At 35.5% G+C, this 12,532-nt stretch overlaps 1 protein-coding gene across 1 annotated transcript in view; it reads left to right on the top strand.

Moving 5' to 3' along the window:
• LOC135324457 (NADH dehydrogenase [ubiquinone] iron-sulfur protein 4, mitochondrial-like) overlaps window positions 1–12,532 on the top strand; it is a 45,136-nt gene that overhangs the window by 8,210 nt on the left and 24,394 nt on the right. The window contains exon 2 of the mRNA XM_064500899.1: window positions 10,099–10,177. Within this exon, the coding sequence (XP_064356969.1) occupies window positions 10,099–10,177 (79 nt within the window). The remainder of the gene's footprint in view (window positions 1–10,098; window positions 10,178–12,532) is intronic.

Below are 12,532 nucleotides of genomic sequence, written 5' to 3'. Positions count from 1 at the left end.
ACAGTAAGAATATGGAAAAAGACTACAAAGGGGAAAGAATAGTACTAGGGAGGAGGAGAGGAGAGGGTCAGTATATAAATAAGAGTACAAGAGAACACACAAATATGGTAGCTGATAAAGTCATTTTTGTTTTCAAAGGTGATATTGAAATAGCACAGTGGTTGTTCCACTCAGAGGTATGTAAAATGCAGGATTTGGGAATAAGTCAACAAAGGAATAATGTGGACAGATAGAAGAATTAAAAATGGGCTGTGGTGTAATTAAGATGTGTGATACAATGCAGAGTAGCTAAGGCAGATGGTAATGCTAGAATGGTAGCAGTTCAAAGTGGAGTTAAAGACAAAAGCTGAACATCAGGAAAGAAATTGAAGAGAAGAAAGTGGCTCAGATAAGACAAAGGTGATGAAGTAAAATCATTCACAATAATACTAGCCATTCCCTTCTAGAACAAGCACTGAGAGCATACAGATCTGGAAAGTGACTTTTTTCTACGTGTTGTGTTCCGTTTCTGAGGTGTTTGGCTGTCTCTGACTGATTTTTTTGAGGTACTACAAACATAAATGAGTAGATAACTCTTCAATTTTTTCATAGCTGCCCAATGATTGAGGCTTGCTAGCCAAATAGATGCATTGGCTTCTTTTGTGAACTGTTATAAACCAAGCTGTAAATTTTCAGTAACACTTTAAGGGATTTTCTACTGTAGTTTAGTTAAATAATTTACAGTTGAAATGTTTGAGGGCATTAAAATAAGAAAGAAGTTGTCTTAATTTATATGCCATGTTTTATAGACCTTGCCATTACCTTGACATTAAGAGAATATGTATTACTTAAACCTCTAAGCTTGATCAAATGGGAAGGCTAAATCAAGAGGAAAGAATAGGGATGGAACACAGGACTGTGCTATGTCCTAAAACAATTTGTGTAAAGATTTCTGTGTGTTTGCATTTTTTGTTTAATTTTACATAATTCAAATGCCCTTATTCAAAATGCATAGATTTCCCTAAGACAGAGGTGGGTTGTGGAACATTAGTTTCATTCCTCACAGTTTTGGAATTAAACCCTTTGACTTTTGTTCTGGCTTTTATAAAGAGAGCACAGTTTTTAGTTATTGTCCAGTTATATGAATGCCTGAATGTGGATGTGTGGGGAGAAGTTTGACATTTAGAAAGCACAGACAGAGCAAATATGTCACCTGTGTATTTTTGTCTTCTTTACTCCCTACACAACGTTTCCATCTTCCTTTCTAGTTTTATTAGACTTTCTAACTAAATAATGTGAAATTCAGTTGATAGTTGATAGGGCCTTGTCAGCTTTTCTTTAGTATTATTTGCCTTCCAGCTGACATGCCTCCAAGAGATTTCCATTGGTCCACAGGGAATCTGCCATCCTAGGATTGTGATCTGAGGTTAATTTCTAGGATTAAGTCTTCTGGTCTAGAGAGTAGCGTGTAATGAAATTGCTGGTCAGCAACTGTGTAACAGATGGCAGTAGTTCAGAACTTCTCTGTCACCTGACAATTGGACATCTTATAGATTACGCTACTGCTGAAGAAAGTAATACACCCAGTGTCCTTACATAATGAGTCTTATGACCCCTACTACAACATTTTTAAATGATCTTGGGTCCTTTTATTCTTAATGTGGTGAACCCCTCTTCTGACAGTGTTTCGGGTCTATACCCTGCTGTCTGTCGTAAGCAACTGGCGTACTTCAAATACTGGGGTCTAGAAGCACTGATGTGACTTTGTTCAGAACACATCAGTTCAGTTTCAAGTAAGAATAGAATTTATGTTCAAGGTGAATGAGAAACAATGTGGTTGGTATCAGTCTGGGCCTTGCTCAGAGCTGGTTCAAGAGGTGGAACCCTCATTTGCCCGGGTGCTGAAATGACCCCGAGCTAGCTCGGTGGGGTCTTGCCCAGTGTGTTCCTCAACTCAAGCTGTTCACTTTGGGCTTGCAGCATGCGGGCACCCATCTAATTAATTCTCCTATAAATCAAAGTGCTCAACAGCACACTGAAAACACTTGGGTGGCTCTGCAGGAGACGGTTGGGCTTGCCTGTGCTCATTATTTGGCCATCATTGAGTCTCCTGAAATCCGTACTGCTCTTTGTTGTGTTTCAAGTGGTGTCAGCTTAATTAGCTGGCTAGAGGGCAGTTTAAATGGGCCCTGTTTGAGTTGGGGCAGTGCAGGCCTGGCACTAAGTCAGGGCTAAGCTCCCTCTCCTTGTTGGCCCTGGCAAGCTATTTTAATGAGGGAGACTGGTGGTGGGCGACACAAGCCGAACTGTGTCTCTGCACAGAACTGGCTTTTGTCTTCAGGACTTGACTAGGGCCCTTCTTAGCATGGAAGTGGCTGTACTGCTCTGGTCCTAATGTAGTTGTAGAGGGAGTACACTTGTGTGTGTTTGCAGGGTACTGTGGTTCAACCGGCCATCTGCAGACATGCCACTAGCATTTCTCTATCTGTGGGATAATTAAAGTACAACTCCAAATAACTAAAATTTTACTGTTTACTACTGTAAAAAAATTTAGTACTTAAAAATATTACATGCGTTGAATTCCAAAGGCAGATGAACTTAACGTTTGGCTTTGAAAGTTGATGCTAAGTTACAAGCCGCAAGTCAAATGCTAAAGGTTTTCTTGTTTATTTAGTACATTTAGATGACTAGTGCTTGATTTCATAATGCAGCCTTGCCTAACAGAAAAGCACAATCAGTCCCTGCCCCTCTCTCCAAATCCACATGTGGAATATATATATTTTTGTATATGAGCTTTTTAGCAGGTAGAAGCAGTGTTTATATAATGTTTCTATTTCAATTTTTAAACTTTTTTGCCACTTAATATGGAAATTTAAATAGTTTAGATTAAATAGGTCAGTATTCCTTTCATCCATTCAGAAACATAATTTACTGTGTTTATCACTTAGCATCATTTTTTAGGCAAAGGAAAAAATTACGATGTACCAGTGTTGTCTGAGAACTTAACTATTTATAAATGAGGAACTTGCCTCTCCTCCAAACCCAAAAGTTATTCATGCAGTTCATACCACAACATAGAACTACATGGTATCCGCATACACTGTTTGGCATTATAAACTTGCATATTTTGTTTATGTTGGGGTGTTGTAAGAATAAGAAATATATTCTGGTAAAAATAAAATGTCTGTGATTCTGATAAGTCATAGTTGCTTTAATTACAGGTTTACAATAGTAAATCTACTGCCAAAGGAGTATTCTGCCACTTATTAAGATCATTTCCCACAAGTTCAACCTTAGAAGCTTTCTGTATAAAAATGCATTATATTCGGGCTGAATACCATGATCTGTACCATATGTAATATGATAGAGTAGGCAATCATTAATGTCTTTATTTTAGCTGAAAGAACATTATACTAATTTGTTTTTAGTCTACTTAATTGCAGCATGTGACTAGGTTGGATGTTACGGAAGTTCTGAGCTGATAGTTTTTTTATATGTTCTTCATTTTTGTTCAGAATTTCAATGTTTTTATGGCGGCTGTACACCCTGTTAAATGCCAGAATATTAGAAAATGTTGGTTTTCCAAGAATGATTACCTGTACTATACATCAGAAGGTTCAGTACTGAATTCTGCATGTATATATATGTACACGTGTTGGTGCTGTGGTCATTCAGGATCAATATATTTAAAGCTCCACTTAGACTTATTTTTAATGAGTGCCTTCATGTTTCATGAGGCTTTCTTAAAGACTTTTTTTCACCTCTCTGTTGTGATCTGATTACTGGTGCTGTGATAACTAATTTTCTTTAACATATCTCCAACTGTTGACCAAAAGGGGGTGCTAATAGATCAAACAGTTGGATGTGTTGCATATAGAGGTTAAATAGATTTTCTTTTTTTTTGTAATGAGTTCAATCTTAACTACTAGATTAGATCACATAAATACAAGCTTTTGCATCTGAGCAGTGTGTAACATGCCAGTTGCAATGTTGTTCTTCATGGACGCAGATTCATGCCTTCTAAACATGGCTGCTTTTCATCTTCCATTAGGTTTCAGGAGGATTCTTTGTTACATTTCCACAGGTGCTGTATCAGTCATTTCCTTCCCTACAACTTCAGTTAGTTTTTCTGCTTATATAGTTAAATGAACAAAAGCAAATAGGAGTAAGCATAGGTTGTTTAGCATAAATTTAAGAACTTCAAGTTTGTTGAATTTTAGAAATTGAATACAGACATCCAAAATTGTCAAGATAAATATTTAGGCCAGATGCCTTAATTTTCTAATGTCTGTAAAAATTCTTGTTAATATTCTTCAAACTTAATGGCTGAATTGCATTCTCAAGTCTTCATCCAAATATCACAAAAGACTTGCTGTCTGTTTTCGACTGATTTCTCCTGTTCAGCAGAACTGCTTAATGGGGTCAGCAGAGCTGTGGCCTCTACAGTTAATGTAAGAAAGGAAGAGGAGACATACAAGAAGGTCCCTGGAAATGAGGAATGCTGCTATTCCCTTATGGAATAAGATTGTCAGGAGAACTGAAAGTAGTGTAAGTGTTGTAGCTAGGATTGGAAAATTTCAAACTGCTTCTTGACGGACCTCTCCTTTTCTGTAGCAGAGATGCAGAAGTTCTTTGTGACTATGCTAAGAACAGCGACTGTGAAAAGGGAGTACTTTCTTCCAATGGAAGACACGTTTTTGGTTGATCACAGGATTTGTTTTTCCAAAATACAAAAAACATACAGAAATCTTTGAGCTCTACAAATTCACATTGTGTAGTGTAGCATTTACCATTCATTCATTCATCCTTACTGAACTAATGTTTTCATATTTTTACAGATATTTAACAAGAAGAACATGTGGTGTACTTTTTGCTGAATTTCCATTCTTGTCTTGCTATTCATTAGAAAAAAAATTTAAGTTTACTCTGAGACTCTGAAAAAACAAATTGTATCCATAACCCAGTCTGGCTGTTTACAATGTCTTTCTTAAGAAATGCATACTATGGATGAAAAAGTGACTTAACCCTTTTTAAATATCCAAGCCTGAAGTCCAGAAATGTAATTAGAGTGTATAGATGCATAGTAGATATTAAAGCAAAGTTCATGCCAAAGCTGGACTGTAATTAGACTGATGTTAAAGACAAAATTATAGTACACAAAATTATATTTTAAGTGAACTGTTCAAATGATTGTAATTAAATGATAATAAGTGAGATCATTAGATGGTGATAATGTAAAATGATTATACTGGAATGTATAGATCAAGTTTAAAGAGTTTACGGTGTTCAACACAATGCTGGAGGGGAGGGGGGAGAAAGTACCTGTTTTACAATTACAAACCAAACAACATGTTGACTGCTTTGGGTGGTGGTCTCCATTTACAGCAAAAGGAGCTGCTATATGATCATGCTGTTAGCCATGTTTGTGGAAACACAAAGATACCTCCTTATTTGTGTGACAGACTACTGTATAAAGAACAAACAAGAAAGCTCTGTTCCTTTAAGAGGAGTATACTGGGGGAGAAGGGAGTGTAATGCTAGATATATTTGAAGGAAGAGGCACAGAAAGACAGACTTCAGCAGGAGGAAAACTTAACTATCTGAGTGTCTGCTGTTTTAAGTCTAGCATCTTAGCCAGCCAGGAAGCCACAGAGTTGATTAGCCTCAAACTAAGCTTTTGAGAAAGGACCTGCCTGCAAGATCATGATGGACAGGGGTGATTTTTTTTTAAAAAACTTACTTTACTTTTGTCTGACCAATTCATTTTTATTTTTTTGTTTTAAAGGGCTAATGAGTCTAATAAAACATGGGGTTTGCATTTAAAAGCTTGTTTGTACATCACGAGGGAGCTCATGAGAAGAAAAATATTATGGTAAATCCGTAACAAAGCTTTGGTCAGCTTGGAGTCCCACCATACTTTGCATATTAGATGGTAACTGGGAAGTTGGTTTAATCTGTAGTTTGAATGGGAGATCAACAAACCTAGAAGATAGAAGGGCTTATTACTGTTAGCTGTTATGTCTAAATATTTCTGTATAGTTTCTGCACTTTAGAATTATATTGCTGGTCTATTTATCATTATATAAAATATTTTTGTAGTGCAATAATTTTAGAGGTAAGAACAGGGCAAGAAATGTAACTTTTTGCTCGTAAGACCTCAGTCCAGGATGTTTAGGCAGGAAAAAAAAATACATAAGCATTCAAGAAAAGGTAAAGTGGGAAAAAGTGGAGCCAAAGATGGACATGATACTTACAGAGAGAAAGGAGGAAAGCAGATTACCTTTCTAGAGGCTGGTAGTAGGGGAAAGGAGGGGAGCTATGTGAGGAAGGAACTGTGAAAAGAAGTATATTTTATACTTCTGCCGGTATATCTGATACAGTTAAAAGCCATCAAGGGTCAGGGAGTATGTGGGCAGAGGCAAGTATTAATTGGAAAATTAGTGAGAACGACTTTAGTAGTGGGGATGGAATAAAAGCTTTAAATGGAATAGTCATATAGATAGTATATTCATTTCCTTTGAAGGTAAAATAGGAAAAATAGTGCTGTCAAGATTATATGATTTGTAAGGGGAAATTTGGATGACAAAGTGATAGTTACAGTTGTGCGAGTTTGAGAAGAGGGGTCTGAGAAGAAGGTTTGTTGCTTGTCTCTTCAGTTAAGTGCCTAACATTAGGGACAAATTTGCAGTGAAACTTGTTGAAAATTAAACAAGTGCTTTGGGAATTAAGTAACACTTCCTATTAACTTTTAAATATTAGTATCTTAGATTACCTGATATTTCAAAATTGCAGTCATTTCTAAGCTCCATGTTACTTTCTCGTGAAAGATTGAACAAATGGAAATATCAACAGCTTATCGTCTTTAAAGGATAACTGGCATTGTATATGCTCTTATGCTGAGAGATTATCATGGACTTATATTTCAGATTCCTGGTCTATTCTAAATGTCTGTTTTCAAACAATTTTCAAATAGAAAGTTCTTAAGAAAAGTATATTCTTTCTAACTCATAGTAACCCAGGGATGGAGAGAAGGCCGGGTGTGAGGAATCCATACAACATTGCAAATTCCAATGACACACCTTTTCAAAATCGTGTACTACCAGAAAAGCAAATTTGAAGAATGATGAAGAGGAGCAGAAACTGATCGAGGTTAATAAATAGTCTGCCTGCTTTTGTAGAAGAAGAGCTAAAACGTGATGGAAATCCATAACATCTGATGCCTTGCAGTTTACCTCAGTTGACGGAGATGTCTTGTGCAAAAAATCACTCGGAGAGTGATTCTGCCAACCTTTTATCTGATTGGATAGTGTCTGTTCTAACTATAATAAACTATCAACTATAATAATATGAAATCTTTTTGATTTTTTTTCTGCAAAGACAGAATTTTCAACTGAAATTAGGTTTTACTCAGGTGACTGAGTAAAACCTAAGTCAAATGACATCCCGCTGAGTGGAAATCATTTTAGAAGGGTGTGGCAGTTATACTTTTCAAAACCAATTAATATCTTTCCAAATTAACCCCCCCAGCTCAAACTGAAATATGCTAAATTTTACTCGTTACATTTATATTACAAGAAAAAAGCATGACTCTGATCAGCATAATTACTCAAATTCTAGTATATTCAGCCCTTTACATATTCATCAGCCCTTGCTACAGAGTAAGGTTCAGAGAACTTCTTGACTCATATCTTAGATTACTTTCTGTCCAGAAAGGATCAATTTGATTGCATAACCCATTATGCTGCTTTGACCATAGATAAAGCAGTGCAGTGAAAAGAACATCATGTGAAGGTCTGGAGTATCTGCAGAATACTACTCTGATGCTGACATCCTGGGAAGGGAGTGGGGGTGTGGGTTGAAGCTCATTTTCCTATAAAATATTTTGCCTTGTTTAAGGTTGAAAATTGTATGGCTTAAGCTACTTGCCCTTGGAACTCAAGTATTGTGCTGCTATGTAAGAGACTTTTAGGACTTAACTTCTCCTTGGATGTGTTTTTGAAGAAAGACTGATAGAGAAATGAAGCAAAATAATTGTGAGATTTGCCCATTCCTTTATAGCATATTGTGGTATCAGTCTACCCTATTTTTATTAAGTATTTGCTTTTCTGTACAAATTAAAAATGACAGCTTTGTTGTGCTAGAAGCAGTCTGGGACTGATGCGTAATTGCCATGATAGTCAAGAGATTTTGCGCTAACAGAGTACTCATCATCTGTATGTTTGTGAAATTCTTGTGCTCCCTTGCTTCTCTGAAAACTTGATCTTTTTCTTCTAAGTACCCTTACAGACAAATTCTGTCAGTTCAAATAGGAATTAGATGTGTCTGTGTCACGAAGTTGGGTGATTTTATAAACTCTGTGCTCTTTGAGTTCATTTTTCACGATGTGGAGTCTTGTTGTTAATGGCAAATCAAATGTAACGTAGCTGAATGTGATCTGTGTTTAGGAGTATAGATTTGTGGAAATCTACGTTTGAAGTATTACCGAACTGAACTTTATTCCACTTTCTTAGTTTTAAAAGATTCATGTGGCTTGCTTTATACTCACTAATTTCGAATTGCTTCCTAGCGTAGAGTTTACCTTTTAAAACTTTACCACTCTACCATGTTTTCTGAAAATTTTTACCATGTTTTCTGAAAAATCGCTCAAATGTTTTCTGAAAATTTAATGTTCATTGAGTTAATGTATTAAATGCAGTACAGCTTTTCTGTTATTACTTAGTATTATTTCAAAGTGATGAAGTTCATATTTTCAAATGCATTCTCACCAGAATCAACAAAGATTGGAGCAGGATCTGAAGATCGGAAAACATGGGTAGATGAATGTGTTACATGGGCTCTACCCTGATTACATGTTTCATCTTCTCATGGCTTAGGAGCATGCTATTGAAGATAATGCTCTTTTAATTCTCCAGTTTTTGAGTGATTGTGTGCAAGTTATCTGGTCCTGTTACACCTTTAAAATTACTGACATTTTAACATTTATAGGTCATTTTTGGGGTTATGGTTCAGAGAGTATTGCAATTTTTCTGAAAATTCTGTAATTCTGCTTTTAGAAAATGTGGGGTTTTTGAAGGTGCTTATATTACATGGCTGGTTTCTTCAAAAATTAGATAGCTGTTAGCCATAGTGTTAAATTACTAGAAGGACAGTTTTAAGGACCCTGTAGGCAACGTCTTAAAGTTCATTAGCATCTGCAGGTCTGACTTCCCAAGTTAGGTTATCTTCTGAAGAACAGCTGAAACTGAAGTGGCTTAGTCCTTCTTACTGTTTGGCTTTGTATATTCTCATGCTTTTGCGCCTCATTTGTTTAAAAAGACCTTAATTAAACATGAAGCACACTAGAGAGTTGTGCTGTTTGGGTTGTTTCACTTGCTGTTAAGTTGTTTTGTCAAAGATGATTTGCACTCAAAAGGTCCAGTCCTGACATCAGTGACATATTGAAAAATAATGGCAAATTTTATTTCTCAATTCAGTGATGTGGGATTGGGCTCCATGTTCCCATCTGTACCTTACAGGTTTAGTAATTGTGCTAAAAGATGAATCATACTTCTTGGAAGCTCATAAGCTGACCCATACTGATAAAGAAAAGAAGCAAAATAATTGAGATTTGCCCATTCACACACAGAAAACTTTGTCTGAATTATCAGTTTAGGTTGTTTTTTCTTTTTAATTTGGTAATGCTCTGTCATTAAAGTGTGGAACTGGAGCTTTACCATTACAAGTAGATTTAGGATTTTTTTCCTCTGATGCCATTATTTTAAGGATCAGAGTTCCAGAATGCTTGCAGCAGCCTTGTATTTTTCTGTCTGTTCGTGACAAACCAGCTACTGTACATTCATATAGAGCAGTACAGTCCTTGCCACTGGCAGTCTCTCTGTGACAGAGAGCCTGTAGGCTGACATAAAGTGCAGCCTGTTGTGAACTGCTAAGTGGGAGTCTGCCAAAAACTCAGCAGACAGAACTAATTGGGGAGAAAAAGGATTTTTGTGCCCTCATCTCTCCCTCTTCAATTTTTTTTACAAGACGGATATTGTTAAAGTAACTTGTTTATGTAAGATTTGTCTGCCTCTATTTTCTCATTGCATGAATCATTTTTTAACTTCAAGTCTTGCACCGCAGGTCACTGAGCACTTCCACATGGCGGCTGGCACAGGACCAAACTCAAGACACGCAACTCATCACAGTTGATGAAAAATTGGTAAGGGTTTTCTCCTGCGTACTGCTATGATACAGCCTTCAGGGTTATATCTGCACAATAGGCATTCAGTATGGTATTCTGCGCTCTTCTAGGAAAGCTGTATAAATGGGAACTACAAAGCAAAAATCCTTCATACATTTTAAAAGGGGAACATTAGTAAAACATAAGTATGTGAAGGAAATACAGTATTCCAAGTATTACGCAATGTAAAATGATGAGTACCTTGTTTATTATTATATTGTGGTCAAGGACTGATATGAACTCTGATTTATAACAAATTTGCCCTTTTGAAATCTAGATGTTTTTCTGTGCAGTGGAATTACACAGAATTTGTCAGCTTCCTGAAATTCTCTTCCTTAGGACCCATATTACTAAAGAAGTGTGTAAAGAAGCATGCAAGGTTATTGTTACTGTGTACATATACTCCAGCTTTTGAATATGCATGAAGGTTAGATTACAACTAGGAACAAATGCATAACATTCTTCTGCTAATCAGTAGCAGATCAGAAATTTGGCAATCTTTTCTTGTAAGTTCTTCCATAATGTGTGGTCTGTTACTCTAGATGCAACCTGACACTTATGTTTACATTATTCAATAGCGTAATTTTTGTAAGACTTCTGGAGGGAAAGCGTCACAGCAGAAGGATGCTTTTCATTGGTTTTCATATTGCTTTTGAATCTTCAGGGAAAAAAAAAATTCCCATCATCTGTACCAGATAGTTCCTGTTGTATGTACTTTCTTGTATCCCTGAAGCTATGTTAACAGCTTGGGAACAAAAGGAAATGCTTGGAATTTATATTTATTAATTGAACATTTGTAATGGTAACTGTAATTTGAGATAGCTGAAGTTTAACATGCTGTTGAAAAAAATGTACTTAATTTAACAACTCTTTAAGGCTATGTTTTATAATACAGATGTAGCAATAATTAATTTCTTATTTGTCAGTAGATACATTTCCTCTGTAGACTTAGTATGATGCCTTAGTAATTTTTCTCTGAATTTAAAAAGTAATGACATAATCCTAGGTTTAGAAATTAGGGGGAAATTTTAATACTGTATTTTAACAAACATGATTATCTTGAAAATCTAATTGCATAACTCAGGTTTCAGGAAATTTCATTTAATGTACAAGAGTTTATGAGTCACTATGTAAATAAGATTCACCAAGTCAGTTGACCTACATTTCCCTAACCATATTATGAATTGCATTTGGTTATTGTAGCATTGTTCTTTTTTTAAAAAAGAAATCTAAATAGCGTTTTTTTACAATGCCTTACTCTACAGTATCACATTTCCCTATTGTGACCTCAGATGATGGATACGTAGATATGTAGAGGCTACAGTGTGAAAACAGACTCACCAAATAAATCCTCTGTCTTCTGTTTTGTATATAAATGCACATTATCCCAAGTTAGGGTTTTTCATTACTCTAACAGTGAGAGTTTACATTTACAGTTCAGTTAAAATGATACTGATTTGAAATACAACTCTTCTGTTCTCTCAGTGTTGGTATAAATGAATCGTGAATGAAATGGTTATTTTTTATGTTGTTGTGTGTTCTGGTCAAATCGAAGACATAGTTCACAGATTTTTTTGGGGGGGTGGGGAGATCTGATACTAGCAGCCATTGAATCATTGGTTTAATTCTTCTGTTCACTTGCCATCTTTTGATACATACAAACTAAATAATCATTTTATGCTCATTTCTTTTGAGTATTAGGATAAATGTCAAACTGAATAGTATTTTTCTGCAATGTTGTGCATGTAGAGTTCTTTTCTCTCAGATTCTTGTAGGGCTTGAAACAAGATGCTAAAAGAATAGAGCAATCTTTTAAAAGTTTCACATGTAGATTCGGATGAATTTCCATAATATGATAAAATATCCAATAATTGATGTTCCGTGTAATGGTCAAAATGCATATCCTATTAGCAAGGAAAATCTTCAAGAAAAGGTTTGATGTGGTTTTCAACTTTTTCAGGATTAGCGCAAGTTCTGTAGACACCTGTTAAGCTTCATGGAAAAGTAAATTACTGTATTAACCTGTTTTAGGTTGCTGGAATGTATTTCTTAATTATAAGGATTAATTCTAACACATTAAAACTAATTTAACATATTACTTGATTTTCCTGTTTTTTAAATAATGTCGCTAAGCACAACAAAATGTTATTTCTATACAAGTTATAATTAAACTGTATTCCAGAAGTTGATGTTTTAATTAAAAAAAAAAAAAACTCTTTTGTGTTACTGCCAGATACATGCATCTTATTGTTAGAAGTCATTAAATCATGTTTTGATAGATTTGTTGTTTGTCGTACTTTATTTATTTCTTTTTTTAAGCCTGATGTGACTTTA

The sequence above is a fragment of the Dromaius novaehollandiae genome, chromosome W (assembly GCF_036370855.1).
Source record: "Dromaius novaehollandiae isolate bDroNov1 chromosome W, bDroNov1.hap1, whole genome shotgun sequence".
NCBI lineage: Eukaryota > Metazoa > Chordata > Aves > Casuariiformes > Dromaiidae > Dromaius > Dromaius novaehollandiae.
The sequence above is the reverse complement of the archived record's forward strand: the minus strand, read 5'-3'. Positions and strand labels throughout refer to the sequence as shown.